Source organism: Salvia hispanica, chromosome 1, assembly GCF_029641045.1.
Source record: "Salvia hispanica isolate PSC_SH4W2 chromosome 1, Shi_PSC_v1, whole genome shotgun sequence".
Lineage (NCBI taxonomy): Eukaryota > Viridiplantae > Streptophyta > Magnoliopsida > Lamiales > Lamiaceae > Salvia > Salvia hispanica.
Window position 1 is genome coordinate 22,952,046 of NC_142692.1, and position 17,862 is coordinate 22,969,907.

The following is a 17,862-nucleotide window of genomic DNA, read 5'->3' on the forward strand; positions in this document are numbered from 1 at the left end:
AAATGAGGTAGTTATCCTCAGACAACTTTATGGACATGGGATGATTTTGGGGAAAAACTTGCAGAGATGCAACATTAGAGCTGTTGTATAGTTGCTCTCCAGATCCAAATTCGTCGCTTTCAGCCATAAGGATATAAAAAAGAGTGAAAGAGAAAGGGAAAGAAGAGGGTGAGAGCCTAGGATCAAATCCTAGGCTCTGATACCATGATAGAAGTAGCCAATAAACTCATTAAGCTACAAAATTTAATGTAACAGGAGAATATGAGAGCTCGGAATAGAGTGCTTGACTGATGATGTTTCAGATTCCTTGAAATGAGTTTTCTTTACATCTCTATATATACTATGATTTGGAAGAGACTAGAAGCTCATCCTAAACCCTAGCTAAGCTACCAAACAAACCAGCTAAATGCCAAACTAGAGTAACTGAAAACTTAATGCAATGCAGTACAAAATGGCAGGAGCTCTTTATCTTCAAACTAGGATCCTTTAGTCAACACTTCTTTCCACGTAGGATACATTGGATGAGAATTCATTGATGACATTGCACACTCTGCCACTTCTTTGTTAGCATGAGCAATATCATGCTTCTTTTCCTTCACCTTGATCATATCTTGATTTGTATTCAAGGTTGTTGTGCTAACATATACTAAGTAATATTTACAATGATTTCATATTTTTTATAGGAATGATACATATATGCAAGCTAATGCATGTTTATTTTTATAACAAAGCTAGTACTACTTGAATATAAATAATAATATTATTTATTTTATTATAAAAAATAATATTAAATGATATTAATATTGAAAATATTAAATTTCGCCCCTCCATTTTTGGAGTCTAGATCTGCCAATGAATGCAGCCCCACCTAGCGGCCAATCCGGACGAGGCTGCATTGTCAATGCCCTCAAGATGAATTGAACTACAGTTTATTTCCTAAAATATCAACTTATTTAAAAGAGTGATGCTAAATGGCTATAATGTGGCCAGTCATAAAAATAAAATATTAATAAAAATCTGTACATTTAATGCTAATTTACTTGAAGGTAGGTCATCTTAAAAGTATCATTTTTCTAAGACTGTTTTAACCTTGTTTTAACCTTGTGCATAAATAGGGGGTAGAGTACAATTAATAAATAATCTTGGAAATATTGAATTGTGTATATGTACGTTTCTTTTGTTTCATACTATTTCTTTCGGGTTTTTCTCTTTTCTTTGTACTTTTATTTATGTTTTAATATATTATTATTTAATTTTTATATATAACTACTTTTAAATTAGAATATAAATATATTCATGATATTAAAATTCTATAACTGGTATTTAGATTCACTTACAAATGAAATAATTTAAACTATATTATATTTAACATTAATATTTAAATAACTTATAAATAAAATAAATGTAACATTATACTATAAAATTATTTTATATAAAATTAATTCAAATGTTTTGAGGAAAGATTGTTCCTATATTAAAAGTGTAACATGGTATATTGAATATATATTATTATTAAGTAATATATGGTATATTGAAAATATATTATTATTAAGTAATATAGTACTTTCTCTGTCTGCGAATAGGAGTCTCGTTTTTCCATTTTAGTCCGTCCGCGAATAGAAGTATTTATGAAATTGATGGATGGAGATTAATTGACATCTTTAAAATAAATTTGTGCAGTTAAATTTGTATTTTAAGTGTAATAAGGGGACACTTAATAAGAAAATATTTTATATATTCTTGTTAAAATATAAATAGTACAAGTAATTTGGGATGAGTCCAAAAAAATTGTAATAATATTAGACGGATGTAGCAGTAACTAGCAGTAGTAAATTGTACAATGTGAATTATCATTTCAAGGTACAAATGATACAATAAGGTCCTACAAAGCAAGGAATATCATTGTTATAAACAAACTCAATAATACAATATCATATACAATTGAATTTAATACTATAATATATTGAAATTCACAATCACAAAAATTGAATCAAAGATTAATGGTATTTCCACCTGAGATTGGAAATATAATGCAAATAAATAGTGTACAAAGCAAATTAGTTATAATGCAATCCGTGGAAATTTGCTTACAATTTATATTATAGATAGTTTATTTCTCATTATTGATAATTTATTTTGCAACATATACCGTCTATATCTATAATGTAAAAATAAATTTTATAATGCAAAATACACAGTATACAATGCAATCTACGGAAAATTCACCTACGATGCCTACTAATGCTTTGCTCAATAACATTATTATTTTGCATTGTATGTGTCCTGTGGCAGCTTGAAATTGGAAGGATGTTAATTATTTTTGAAGTATTGAATTAATTAATATTTATTATTATATAATAACTATTTTAATATTGATCTAATAATACATATATTTATTATGATACCATATTCAATATAGTTAGAAATCATATTAAACTAGATGACTATATTATAAGATAATAACAACCATAACCATACCAATAATAATAACAACTAATCAATCGGCACCTTTAATTGTTCAATTTAGTCCAAAATCAATTGAAACAATCAATTATTCAAATAAATCTATTAATACTAACTATTGATATATAATGAAGGAAAAATGATATGCTACATGCCTTGTGTAAGAATCTTATACGAACATCTTCATTGTTTAATGCACATTTAGTATTATTTGTTTTATTTTATATAATTAATTTAATTTTAATATGTTAAAAATATTATTCATATTTTCAATTCTACAAAATTTATAAAAATTAAAACCACATTTTTTTTGTTTTTTTATTCATTGATGGTTTAGTGCTTAATTTTTTAACTTTCATTAATGATACAACATTGAAAATTATACGAATTATGGTTGTTATATAAGTATATAATGAGTGTCATTAGTTAATATTGTTAAGTTGTTTTATTAAATATATGACTCACCGTATTCAAAATTGTTCGTTAAATTCTACTATGATATATTAAGACAAATATTTAACAATATAATTGTTCAATCAAAATTAATTTAATCCGAGAGATCGAATATAAGTGGAAATCAATCGATTAATATGTGTTAACGTATTTTATAATGTATAGTCTAGATTAATAATTTAATTATGTTAAAGTATGAAATAGAAATATAATGTACTATATATACCAATATATCACATTATAAGAATAAAAAAGAGCGTATTATCTTAATGAAATAATATTATTACTATTATTTACTTATATTTCTCTTTGACTGATTTTAATAAATATAATATTTTTTAAAAATTTTATTTTACTTGAGTCTAGTGATGAAATATTCACTTTATTTAATTGAGATAGGCTAGATAAACTAAAATTTAGAAGAAATGAGAAAAGGAATAAAAGCTGGGAAATTTGCTATACTTGAAAGATATGTGAGAATAGACCAGTGGAGAAGCTATTCTTTTTTATTCTTCGGCGAAGAAGTAAGGATGAATAAATGTATTAAAGATTTGTAGTTATTCAATAGTGATCGGATAAGTAAATGCATACTATAAAAATGACAATTAAGTGAAAACACTAAAGCACTCAAAACTGAACTTAATATATTTAATATTTTAGAAATTTAATTACTATTATACCCTTGTGTGGCCGGCCATGATGTGGCCAAATAGCCTTTCCCTATTTAAAATATCAACTTATTTTCCCAAAATATCAACTTATTCAAAGATTAAAATCATTAAAGCCTGGCAGGATTACACTTGTCAAGTGCCGGCCCACTAGTGAAGTAGAGCGGACTTCTACCGGGTTTAGTGGTTAGACTTAGACCATGCTCTAATTGGGCCTTTTGTAAACTTAGAATTGGCCTGGGCCCAAGCCTGACCCAGCCCAGTAGAAACCCACTGTGTGCTATGATTAATTCTGTCACAAAATATGTCTATATTTTTTTTTATCATGCGTATCTTATTTTATGAATAAAATTTAAAATGGGAGTATTTATTTATAACGTAGACTTGTGTGGAAAAATGTCTAGGAACTCGATTTTAATATTTGTCTGTTCCATCAGGATTTTAGTAGTACTACTACTATTTGTGTGTAGTAGACTTATTGAGTATAAAAAAAGAAAAGAACGAAATAAATAACCAATTCTCGTGTCCTTTAAATAAAAATGTTAATCTCTTTATTTTATTATCTTCCACATTTTATTTTAATTTCTTATTTTAGTCTTATTCTCGTTACTGTTGAAATTGAATAACAAATAGCTACGACTGCGAGCAGTTTTCAACAACTCTAAAGCACGATCACTTTATATTCAACAACCCTAAATTGATGCTAATAATTTTTTCCACACCGATGGTGATGGTATGTAGACAAACTTTAAATGGTGGAAAATCACATGGATTGGTCACATAAACAGCTCATACATGAGAGTGTTTATACATAAAAACCACCACTTGCGAATAATAACTCTAAAATTGTAAAATCACTATTTAAATCACAAGAGACTAGAGTGACGAATATTATCAAATTTCATAAACATTACTTAAATCAAAAGAGAGTAGAGTGCAGACGAAGCAAGTGCAACAGTCAATAGCGTATGCAAAGGGAAATAATAGAAAGTGCCTCCTAATTCATTAATAATTAGCTAGCCTCCACTAAACACCCACTTCCAAAGAACCAATTATTGCATAATCAACAATTAACAAAACAGAATTGTCATTACATAGATATACAGAATTTATTCACAAGCAAAATGTACAATCATGTGCTCCTCTGTAAACAAAAGCAAGAAGCGGAGAAATACAAGTAAAAGTGAAGATAAAAATCGGCGTAACATTTAATTAAATACGGCCTGTGGTTCATCATTCATCAATATGTGTGTTCAATTATAAAACATAAGTAAAATAAAATAAAAGTGATGATTGTGAGAGTCAGACACTTACACTACAGCTCTGGGAGAGCTGATACTTAACGCCGGCGCCGACGATGATGCCGTTGGCTTTGCTATTTCCAAGCGGGATATAAGCGGGGCAGGAGACGTGGAGGTGATAGCGGCCAGAGACGAAGGATCCGACCTTCCATTTAACGCGGGCGTCAAGTTTAACGGTGAGTTTGATGGCGCCGTTAGACTGGTCCTGGGCGAGGGCGAGGCCGTTGAAAGGGGCGACAGGGACGTCGTTGCCGTAGACGAAGGGAGACCAGATGTTGAGGTCCTTGTGGCCCTGGTAGACGGGAGGGATGGCGGTGTAGTAGGTGATCTGCTGGCTGTGGTAGGTGGCGAAGGCGTCGAGCTTGTCGTAGTAGACGCCGATGTTGGAGTTGGGGTTGCGGGAGAGGACGGTGATCTGGAGGGTGGTGGAGATGACGTTGGCGGCGGAGACGTTGAGGGCGAAGATGGTGGCGTCTTGGAGGAGGAAGCGGGGCTTTTTGGGCTGGAGGATGGCCCAGATGATGAGGATGATGAGGAGGAGGATGAAGTTGAAGACGAGGAAGCACGCGCACAACTTGCGCACGCGCTTCTGCCGCTTGCTCTTGTGGTGGCTGCACTTCTCCGACATGCCGATCGATGCTGATAAGATTCTTATGTGCTCTGCTAATACTACTAATATAGGATTGATATTGATATGCTGGAAACGAGTGGACGCTCTTTACGGATAATGACTTCCCCACTCTGTTTAATCGCCCTTCTACCTGTGTATTGTGTATTCGTATACGTCCATCACTTATCTTATTAAACTAACTTAATTTATAATAAATTTAAGCACAAAATTATGTAGCACCATGATTTGTTTATTTATGCATATAAATAATAATTAAAGTACTAGAAGTATCAATAGCTCTACTAGAAGGCTGGTAGCAGGTCACATCTTTTAGGAGTAGTAGTGAGTAATTTAGATGAAAAGCTGTGACTTTATTTAAGGAAAGGAAATGACTAGTCACTAATTTCTAACATTATTGAAAACTTTAAATACTCACAGCTAAAAACAATTGACTAATTGTGCTAAGGTCACATGGAACTTTAGAGGAAATAACGTTTGGAACCTAATGTCTCATGGGGCACATGTTATTCGAATTTTCTTGTTCTTAATTAATTTGTACTCTTATTAATTACATTTTGTATATTGTAACTCATTTCAGGAGTTTGCGAAGAGCTATTGATCTTTGTAGTGTTTCACTTGTAAAATTCATTTGTTATATTTTACAATTGTCGATATTGCTTCGATTTGTATTGTTTACCTTACCATTTCAATCAAAGATTACAAAAATGATATATTATCCACATATACCCGCAGGTTTAGCATTATAAAAAAACAGAAAAGTGAGAAAAGCTTTCTCCACATTCGGAGAATCTTATGGAAGAATCAAATTTAACAATAAAATAATTAATTGCAGTCATTTGGGGAACTGGCAGCCTGTATGCGTTCGATCATGGAGTATTAAATAGATTATCATGTTTATAATTTACTATAAACCTTTAGACGTGTAACTACTTTTAATTTCGTAAAATGAAATAAATAACTATATGTAGTAGTAGTATTTGGCTTAAAGATATATTAAAAATATATATTGATTACAAAAAGTACCATTTTTAAAAATTATCAATGATTATAGTATACAGTTTTCTTATTACTAGTATTATGCAGAAAATTAAATAAATTAAGGCTCGAGCTTATCCTACCGACAATGCCTTTGCATCCTCGTATGCACTAACCCCGGCCAGAATTCAGAAATACCATGAAATTGCAACGCAAATTGTACTCCACATATAGTAGTGAGTCTAGTGACTGTTTTTAATTTATTTTTACGATGTAAATGCTAGGATCATCGACTGTTATATTAGTTTGATATTGTCCGCTTTGGGTCAAGTTCACACGGACTGGTTTTGGGGTCCCTTTCATCCTGGGCCCGACTCTAACTCGAGTTTTTCAAGGCCCAACCCTAAATGGAGCTCATCCAGGCCCGACCCAAAGCCACTTGGGCTCTGATACCACTTGTTAGGACCGTCGACTACAACATTAGTTTGGTATTGTCCGCCTTGGGTTAAGCCTGCACAAATTTGTTTTTAGGTCACTCCCAAAAGACCTCAAACTAATTGGGGTTGGACAATAATTATACACATCTTTTAACTTCCCCCACTCATCCGACGTGGGATGAATTTATAACCAACAGAAAAAACTAGGAGTACAATGAAAACAAATTCAATAGAGCAAGTTTTGTGCTTGTTTAAAATATGAGGGCAGGGGATTGGGGAGTGTAAAAAACACACACAAGTTACAATATGTGTTTATTTTATTTGCACAAATGATGTTTTTTTACCACTCTTAACTATCTAGTTATAAAAGTACATTTGTTGGCTTTATATCGCACACGAAAATACACACACACACACACATGCTTAGTGAAAGAGATAAACGTATGGAATTCTTTTGTTAGTCACTACTATTGTTATTTATAGTAATTTGCTTTGCCTTTTGTCTTGCCTTTGTGGCCTACCGTTTGATCAATGTGGAATAAATAAACAGCCGTCCAAATGGACTTCGAAGTTTCGAGACGACAACGTTCGAATTTATTGTATACATGTGAAAATGTTTGTACATTTGCCGGTTACATGGCAGAGAGTCTTCGTCAATGAATATGTGACATAAAATTAGTCAACAAAAATTAAAAAGAACAAAATTGCATATATTGATATTCATTTATTTCATATAGAAGTAGTAAATTGCATTTGCTCCCACACGTTGAAAAAAATTCCATGAATAACGACGCGTGTTATTTCGTGTAGTAGGGGCCTTTAAATGAACATATAATCAGTGCACTTTTTGCTTACCTTTTTTCGAAATTTAATACTTTCTTGCATCTTATTTTGGGTAAAAAGCAAACCTAGTTTCTTTAATAATATAGAATATAGTTTCGGCTTCATAGATGATTACACGCCACTAGCATAGTGGGCTGTGATTAAATGGCGTTCCCTTTTTAGAATTAAAACGAGGTGGAAAAGCTAGTACTATAATACTAGCAAATAACAGGATTTATTTGTACTTGTTATTAATATAAAAAGTTTTTAAAAATGAGGGAAAATAAGTAATTTTTAGAAGAAAATAGAAGGAAAACGAGGTGGATAAGGAATCTAGGGAGGGGAGACACTATGCTAGGATATCCCCACAAAATGGCAGCTTCCATAATAAAATTTAACTTTAGAAAAACAAATCACAACCATAGTTTTACAAACAAACTGATCCTAAAATATCTACTATGTGTGGTATTAGTGCAGTCACATTAACATCATGCTTTCAGAATAATAGGAACTTGTGATAAACTTTGTTCAACTACTCTTCTACACTATTCCATCCAACTATTATTGTAATCTTTGAATTATAGAGCCGGTTATTATTGATTCATCACCTTAATTACTTAATTTGTTAAAGCAATCACTAATATCCAATAACATGATCTTGAATAGTATTTACTAAAATTATGTGAACATTGATGTTGGAGGTAGACTGCGCAATATTATATTAGAAGACTGTTGGTACAAACTCATCCCACATTGGATGAGTGACGAAAGTTGGAAGAAGTATATAAGCGTTGTCCAACTCCAATTAGTTTGAGGTCTTTAGGGAGCGATCCAAAAACAAATCCGTGCGGTTTTGATCCAAAGTTGACAATATCAAATTAATGTTTAGTCGACGGTCCTAACAAAGACCCCTTATTGAAGGGGCCGAAGACAGTAGTGTGAAAAGAGTTCTAAATAATTTTTATCCACTTGTATACATGCCTCCTTCACTTTAGAGAGAGATTTTGATATATTTTTGGAAAACCTCATTCGAGAGAGAGTTCCTTCACATTGTTGGATGAACTATTAGCTTCAGAATTCTATGGCAATAGTTATGATTATATTGTATATCAGTCACTTTGTAGAAATATGTTCCTAGTTTAGTAGTATTAGTTAGTAATCGAGCTTTTGTAGATGGTTTTCCATGATAAAAGTTACAAGAGTTGTCATTATCTTTGTAGAAATGAAATCGTTGGTTCCATTGAAGATTATATATTCAAACATTTCTTATCCTTCCTTGTCTTCTATAATTTCTATACTTGTTTTAAGATTTTATTGGGCTGAATCTCATATTCTTTATGTTGTTGGGCTGAGTCTTGGGCTATCTATGTCGTACAAGGATTCACTCACATAATTTTGCACATTTTCTCTTCACAAAATATTGTAATCTATGGGCCCTAATTCTCTACAATAAATATCGTTACTTTCAATCTACGGCATGGGCATTGGAGTAATGAACTTAATCTCTTTAATCTAATTTAATTAATTCATAATCTAAGTATAATTAATTAATTAAAATACCATATTTTAATGTTTTCTATAAACCTTTCATATACATATTTTTCAGTTTCTTATATCTTTGTAATCTACTATAAATCTTTCTTATACTAATTTTTTAATTTTCTGTATAATATCATTTTATCGATTACATCCTTTCTACATTTTTTTATCGATTACGACCTAATCATATAGGTGACACAGTTATAATTTGGTGGGTATGAAGTTCTGGTTGATGCATACTGTGGCAAGACTTTTAGTGTAATTGGGACTTAGGAGTCATAAAATTCAGGTGGATATTCGTAATTATACCATCTCCATCGATATACTATAAAACTCAAACCCATTTTCCAATATATATCACATCGAACAATAATTTTATTCTAATAATTTACACCAAACTCAAACTAAAAGAATATTTTATATGCACTTAATTACTTTTCATACTTTTTCAATTTAATTTAACATATTAAGTATTAACCCCACAACACTTTTTCAGTAATTTATACTCCCTCCATTCCATAGCAATGGAGACGTTTCTTTTTAGCACGGAGATTAAGAAAAATTGTGTTAGGTGAATTAAGTAAAGGGAGAGTAAAGTGGAAAATGAAAAAGGTAGATAGATGAAGAGATAATAAAGTAAGAGAGAGTAAAGTAGGTGTGAAAAAATGTGTTGACTTTTATTTAAAAGGAAATGACTCTATTACTTGGAACGTACCAAAATAGTAAAATGACTCTATTACTATGGAATGGAAGGTGTAGTATAAATTAATAATTTAATAATATTTATATATTAACAAATACTTTAAATTACCCCAGTTATTAAATGTTTAATAATTTAATTACTAAACTATCAAACATTTAAATCACCCATCTTATAATAAGAAAAACCAATTATACCAGCCCAATTTTAAAGGCCCACTTTAATCAATTCAATAAGCAAGACAGATTTTAAAGGCCCAATCGACGATGCAGGCAAGCTATTTATTAATTCTCTCCTGCCAAAAAATACAACGCAGAGTAGGGTTGGAACTTGGAACGCAATTTTTCAAAAAGGTTCTGCATTTGTGAATGGTGTATACCAAATATGGGTCTGCATTGTTAAAAAATGCAAAAAAATTGCGTTTCGTGTTGCGATTTGGGGAACGATTAGAGATGATTCTTTGCCCAAAAATGAGTTTTGGGGAATCGGATCCTCTGCTGTGCCCCTTGGCACAGCAGCAGCTGCTGTGCATTAAACGCAGCTTGCAACAAATGAAACGCAGGTATGTTTTGTTTATTCTTTTTATTTCCTTTTCCATTCTTTTACAATTTCATTCCTTTTTTCTTTTCTTTTACACAACATGATTTCGTATGAATTTATGGTAGTTGCAAGATTTAAGTTGTTGAATAATGTCTATGTCGGCAATTAATTCAGGCACAAATACCCATATTAAATCTTCATTTGTAATTTAATTAAATAAAGAAAAGCAAAAAAGAATGAAAAAGGAATGAAATTGTAAAAGAATGGATAAGGAAATAAAAAGAATGAACAAAACATACCTGCGTTTCATTTGTTGCAAGCTGTGTTTAATGCACAGCAGCTGCTGCTGTGCCAAGGGGCACAACAGAGGATCCGATTCCGAGTTTTGGTGGGAGATAATCTTACTTAAGTATTTAAGTTAAACTTAAACTCTTTTTTTTAAAAAGTATATGTCATATCAAAAATTATTTTTACTCTAATCATTTACACCAAATTTAAATTTAACACCATTTTTTAGTCTCACAAAATTTTGGCATTAGAGTGATGTTCCGTAGAAAAATGTAAAATGGATTTGAATTTGCATTATGATTGAAAAAGTTTTTGAAAAAAAAATGAGATTTGATATATGAGTGAGGTAGCCCTATGAGTTAGTATATAATCTGGACGTAGGTACTATACTGAGGTGAAATTTAGATTAATACAATTAAATAGATTTTTTCCACTATTCTATAATATGTATTTCTTTCCGTCAAAATTTAATTTTTTCCATTATTCTATAATATGTATTTCTTTCCGTCAAAACCTGACATGTTTTGTCATTTCGACGGCCCAACATTGAAGTACATTTTTTTTAAATAAGGGAACAACATATTACTTCACTAACAAATTACAACTCACATTCTATCGTTAAACTAGTAATATATAAAAATAAAATTTATACTTTACTAACTTTTTTTACTCATTTTCTTTATAAAATTAAATAATTTATTAAAATTCATGCAAGTCACAATTTATAAGGAGGTAGTAGTATTTATTTGGTCACCATTTTATCAAAGATAACCGTGGTTACATTTTTTCTAAAATATACGTTACATGTATCTCTTACAATATGCAATGTGTTTTCAATGGGAGCAAAAAATAAGTCCACTTATAGTATTTAAATATAAACGCAAAGAAGTTTTTGGAAATGTTAAGTCTTAATTTCACGATGCAAGAATTAAAAACGAGTTAATCTTTTGGCTCAAAACGAATTTCATTTAGACATGGAAATTCGTGGTAAAGATCCCACAATCGAGTAGTACTATGTTGGGTAGAATTGTCAAATAAAAATATCCATCATGTTGACATGAATCGTGGGGCCATTTAGAAAGCGCAAATCAATTTAGAATTTCCAACTTTCTAGTAACTCACTCACTCCGGCTCAATAATCAATATTAGTATTTTAATTATTTTTTAAAATTCGAAAAAGTGATGGATCGAGCAAAATGATTGGGGGAAAACGATTCAAAAAAACAAAAGGAATAAGAGAGATTTCTACCAACATCGGCCAAACGTAGGCACCAAAACGAGGGCAATGTACAGAATCCTCCTCCCTACTACTTCCTCTGTTTTCTACTAGTAATACTTTCTACAAATTGAAAAACAAGACAAGATGAGAATTAAAACCCTAATTTCATCCGAGATTCAATTCCAATTCTCGGCAAAAAACATCCAACCTTCTATGGATTTGACGAAACAATCAACAAACTCTGGCACAATTCCTTCACACATTTCTTGAATGGAGGTCACGTGTATAAACCACTCCGTGTTATGCCCAATTGAACCACAAAAATTCTTAATTCCACTTCACCCAATTCCATCTCTGAATCTGATCCTAAAACGTAAATAAAAAGAAAAACTAAATCGTGTAGTATCAGAGAACATGCCTCAAGGAGCCGGATTATTCGGCCGACAAATCGGCCCCAACGGCGCGGGCAGCCAGGTTACTACGGCGTCGTTTGCGCAGGGATGAAACGACGGCGTTTCCCCATTCTTCTCCGCGTTCACACACTCCTCACAATACACTTTACCAGTTTCAGGTTTCGTCATCATCATTGCCCAAGGATGATGGAAAGCATACCAATCATCATAATTAGGGCCAAGATCCATACCCGTCCCCGGAGGAGAGTTGTGACCCGAACTCCGGAAATAAGCAGCGTCCAAATTCCCCCTCGCCATTGCCATTTCACAATTCACTCTCTCAGATCCCAACCCCTGCAACCGCTCGTGAAACGGAACCTGCTGATTTCTCCGGAGCAATATCAGATTTTCCGGCGCCAAATGCATCGCCGGCCGGGGAAACTCGCTCCCCGGCAGTAAGTCGGCGAGGTCGAGCCCGGTCATCGCCTTCTCCCTCCGATTCCTCGACTTCCTAGACCTCTTCAGCACGACCAGGAAGCAGCACTCCTTCTGACGGCAGATTAGAGCGAAGTTGACCTTCCCCGTGATCGGAATCCGGCGGCGGTCCTCCGAGAACGGCGACTTAGGGTTCTTCCTCCGGTCGACGAGGTAGATGGAGATTTGGTTGGGGGAAATCCCGATCTTCTGGCTTAGCATGAGTTGAAACGGCTTGTACTCGAGCGTCGGATTGACTCTGACCTCTCCGATGTTCATCTCCCGCTCGCCGTCGAAAAACACCACCGGAAACGCCGGACCACCGCCGCCTTCCACCATATCGTCAGCCTGAATTAAAAAGGGGGAGAGAATTTTGATCGAGAAATGTGGATATGGAGCTTATATATAAAATGGGAGGTGGGACGCCAAGGGTATTAAAATATGGCGGTGGGGGTATTTTGGGAATAGAGAAAGAGGAAACGCAGAGTTCGTGCAGTAGCTTCGAGAGAACGAGTAGCGGAAATTCCTTGGCCTCCAAGCAATAAGTCTATTCACATTTCTCATTTTAAATATTTATTTATTTTGTTTATACTCTTTTTTATCGCAACTCTGTTGTAAGCATATGTTGATGGACGATTATGCCCACAGCCTTCAGTATTTTGACTAGAAAGTCCATGTTTTTTCAGACGCAAGTGTATTGCTAGTTTGGTACCGCTTACCACGTCTCACAAAGTTGTCTTTGGTGTTCCATTTTTCCAAAATCCACACTATAGTAGTATATTTTCATTTTGTTTGCTTATATAGCCTATAATTTCTTTATAATTATTTCATTGTTGGTTGATGGATTCGGTGGTTTTGGATATGATGTCTCCACACTATAATCTTTACGTCATGAATAATGAAATTTAAAGAGAAAATGTATTTCTCTACTATTTAGTTTTGATTTTGTATAAAAGAGTGTCTATTCAAGAATATTTAGGCAGATAAACCATTTTATTTCAATAAAGAAATATAAGATTCAGTCCTCTAATTGAGAAAAAGCTTAATAGCAAAATGATAGTGATTTCCACTATAATGATAGTATAACTGAAAGAATCAAATAAATTCTCATTTTGAGACTCATTTATCTTAATATAAAAAAAAAAATTCTTCCTATATTATTCTCATTTTCACACGAGACCAGTAGCCAAAAAATGGGGTAGAAGAACATAGGTAACTAGACAAAGGGTAACTTTACTCTAATTTTATATAAAAGTAAAATGAAAACCCAATTGAAAAAATATTGCACAGGCGATAAGGCCCTTTCTTTAGTAATGATGCAGAGATTAAATAATGGCAGTGTTATTGCTGTCAAATTTCCCCTACTGGGCTAAGGTTTTGGATTCAAAGCTGTACATTTTAGGTAAAATCTGGTAATACACAATTGCATCGAAAATGAAGTTCAGTTTCATCGTAGCTTCGCCTCATGTCGCAACTGGAGAATAGATTTTTCACAGTATATTAAGTTCCCATACTTCAGATAAAAGGAGCCTCGAAAAGTTTTTTTTTAAAACTTAAATGCTCACTTAGTATTAAAGAAAAAAAAATGACCTGTTTCAAGTTTCAACAGACAACATATTTGATTGGGGTAAATGTGTAACGCCTTTTCTTACAAACCATCCATTATCCATACAGAAAATTGCATCGAAAATGAAGCTCAATTTCATCTTAGTTTAGCCTCTAATGGTCATAAAATGGAGAATGAATTTTCACTGTATAATTAGTCCTGATATTTCAAATAAATGGAGAGCTCGAAAATATTTTTTAAATTAAATGCCCATTTATTAAAGAAAAAAATTTCACTCGTGATACATTATAAATTTACCACTACATACATTATGAATATTAGGAACACAAATTGAAACTCGAATGTAGACACAATAAAAAACAATACAAAACACTCTGCCTATAAGCCTATTGAATATTGATTTTAATTCAGATCTTAAACCCTCACATATTTGTTAATTGTAATTTGTAATATTCTATAGGTAGTAAAACGCAGCGACGATGTATCAACCAGTGGAATATTCGAAATCTTTAAATTTGCTCATTAATTTCTTTGGAATTTACTTTAGTTACAAAAAACAGGATAAGAACATGGAATCTTCCTTGACTGCATTAAACATCTAAATAGTGTTCAATTTGAGAATAAATCAGTTAAAGAATTAGTGATCTACACAGGGTAAAGTAACAAGTAAGAGGTCAAAGGAATTTATTTCTTCATTTCATTGTGAAATTATCAAGTCATTACCTGATCAAACACGACAAACTATTTCAAACAGATTTTTCTAACTATCATAAAGTTGAAACTAAGATATTTCAATTTTCAACATTCAAAGAATCTATATTCCTTGTTCAGTAAAACTGAAAAATAGGACCATATAACAAAATTGGGAAGGAAAACTTAAAAAGGGAAGTAGCAAGACTAGATTTGGAAGAAGCTTTTGAATGGATCATAACTTAAAAAGAAAATTTAAATAACCTCTAGTCCATATTAGTGGTCGTGTAGACCAAAAAAGAATTTGTTCTTGTGTAGCTGGACATCAAAGCTTTCCCAAGCGTGGTTGGTTGAGAAAATGCTAAATCTGTATGGTTGAGAACCATGCTTGTGCAGAAACTATTCCTGTGACAAAGAAAAATCAATATCAAATTATGATTCTTAAGAATCAAGAGCGATGCACAAGCAAAAGTGAAAATTAGATGGTTGATTCAAGATATTGAAGATTTGGTCATTTTATAGAGCTTTGTTGAGGTGTAAAAAGCAAAACATCACCCTTACTTTTAGTTATATAACTTGTTTTCTTTCGATAGAAACTTGAGAATTATGATATTTTTCTTTTTAACTAATCTAATGAACAATAGCATGAGAACTGAAAGAACAACAAATTTACCTTGCTGCATCAAGCAAACTTCTAGCTATGTTCTTTCTTCTGTTAGAAGGAGAGACCCAAATGGCTCTAATACCGCAAAGAGCTGGTACAGCCTCGTTCTTGCACAAAACCATTCCATCATGAGTTCCTTCGTCTGGATGTTTATAACGTTCCTTTTTTATGACTTCCCTCTGTAGACTAACAACACCAAATTGAAGGGTGGAAGAGGTGCTCTTTTTTTCCTTGACAGGAAGGTGACTTTTTTCACCCAGTGAGCTTGAGAGTAACTTGTAGGCCTTTACTATTGGCTCGGCAACTAGACATCCACATACTCTTTGCGATGAAATAAATAGATATACCTGTTATCATACAAAATGCATATGTTTCATGCTACTTGCAAACTAGATGCCAAGAAGTTATTTTGCATTACATATGAAGTTTTGAGATTCTGTTTTCAAGGAGAAGAAAATTGATAACCAAATTAACAAAAGATCCATCACTGTTCTTGATGCTTACACAATTACTAATTCTTAATATCATGAAGAATTAAGCATTGGAGAGCATAGTATATTTTGGATACCTTACTCTGCTTATTTAGTATCCACCCCTCTCCAAGCTCTGTTTCCATCATCCTCACAACATCTTCAACCTGCATTCATACCAACACAACCACTAGAGCTCCCAAAAATGAAGAGTAAATCAAACATAAGCTCTTTATCCATCCAGTACCTTTTTGAACTGAGACGGAGGATCACCATCTTGCACCAAGATTATGCGCCCCTTGTCAAGTTCATCTACAACTCTTTCATTGCGCCAACCCTTACGGTAAAATAAATACCCCATTTCATTTATAAACCAAGCAGCATATGAAAAGAAAACACAAATTACAACTACCTTAAAAGGTAACCCATGGGTGTAGTTCTTGTGAAATGTTCTGTGGACCTTTTCATCTTCTTCATCACCAGCAGCATACTGAAAACTACACACTTTACAAGTATGCAATAGAAAATCTGACTGTCCAACTTTTAAGAACATCTGTGCATAATTTCTCTTCTTATTTAGAACTTGGCTACTCTTGCCTTGCTTCAATTTGGTGTGCTTGTCCTCAAGTGTTTCTCTGCAGATAAATCGTTTTTAATCATAGTGGCCATTTGCTAACCTATTCTATAAGAGTTGTAGAAAATTTCCCCCCAAAAAAACTAAAAAACAGAGAACAAATATGCTAAAACTGCAAGAGTGCAAAACCTCATTGAATTCCCCCAAATTAAAACCCTTAGAAGGTTAACACCCACATAGATTAATCGAATGTATCTAAACGAGATAAATTCAAGTGATATGCAAACAAACGACGAGAATTACCCTTCTAGACGAGCAGAATGCGAGCGTTTACTGGAGATATCGGATTCTGTTTCTGCGGTTGATTTTCCGGCAACAGCGTCACATAAATCAACGGAAAATGGAGATGAATCCGGAGATTTCGGTGGGTAAGAAGGCGAGGGCCTGAAGAAAGCGTTGATCTTTGGCTGCATCTCCGTCGATTTAGTTTAGCTTCTTCAATTTGTTTCGATGTTAGTGTTGCAGAGCCGGTGACTATAAAGCATTATTTCATTTCGCGCCAAAATCTTTTTCGCGTTATTATTACAATAAAATCACAAAAAAAATAAAATCGTTTTTTCGCTCAAACAAATCGAACCAAAACCGAATTCACCGAAAAATAAAAAACCAAGCTAAACCCGAATTGTGTGAAATTTCAGAAAAAACGAAAAACCTAAATGAGTACTATATCAGAATACAAAAGTAATTAAGAATTCAAGTTTATGGAAATAGTATTCAATATTTGGGAGGTTGCATTTACTTCTTTTAGTAAATCTCAATGAACGGAAATGGGAGGGAGGGCGACGGCGTGGAGAGCTGGTGGTGAAGGGAGGCTCCAGCGGGCTAGAGTTGGAGACAATTCAGATTTCAGTGATATAGATTATACTATTATTCTATTTTATTTTTGTTATTACTATTTTCATTAATACATTTTATTAACTTATTTCATTCATATT

At 32.9% G+C, this 17,862-nt stretch overlaps 2 protein-coding genes and 1 pseudogene across 2 annotated transcripts; all 3 read right to left on the minus strand.

Annotated features, from left to right (window-relative positions):
- Positions 1 to 4,622: 4,622 nt before the first annotated feature.
- Positions 4,623 to 5,640, minus strand: LOC125218139 (NDR1/HIN1-like protein 1 pseudogene; annotated as a pseudogene).
- Positions 5,641 to 12,031: 6,391 nt separating this feature from the next.
- LOC125185164 (uncharacterized) lies at positions 12,032 to 13,283 on the minus strand. The gene is made up of 2 exons (XM_089069071.1): positions 12,245 to 13,283; positions 12,032 to 12,156 (listed from the first exon to the last, which is right to left on the minus strand). The coding sequence occupies exon 1, from the start codon at positions 13,239 to 13,241 to the stop codon at positions 12,456 to 12,458; it is 786 nt and encodes a 261-aa protein (XP_088925197.1). The 5' UTR covers positions 13,242 to 13,283; the 3' UTR covers positions 12,032 to 12,156; positions 12,245 to 12,455.
- Positions 13,284 to 15,138: 1,855 nt separating this feature from the next.
- CTF7 (protein) lies at positions 15,139 to 17,731 on the minus strand. The gene is made up of 6 exons (XM_048127197.2): positions 17,171 to 17,731; positions 16,706 to 16,928; positions 16,541 to 16,630; positions 16,392 to 16,460; positions 15,833 to 16,170; positions 15,139 to 15,564 (listed from the first exon to the last, which is right to left on the minus strand). Exons 1-6 carry the CDS (start codon positions 17,338 to 17,340, stop codon positions 15,426 to 15,428), a joined length of 1,029 nt encoding a protein of 342 aa, XP_047983154.2. The 5' UTR covers positions 17,341 to 17,731; the 3' UTR covers positions 15,139 to 15,425.
- Positions 17,732 to 17,862: the final 131 nt, after the last annotated feature.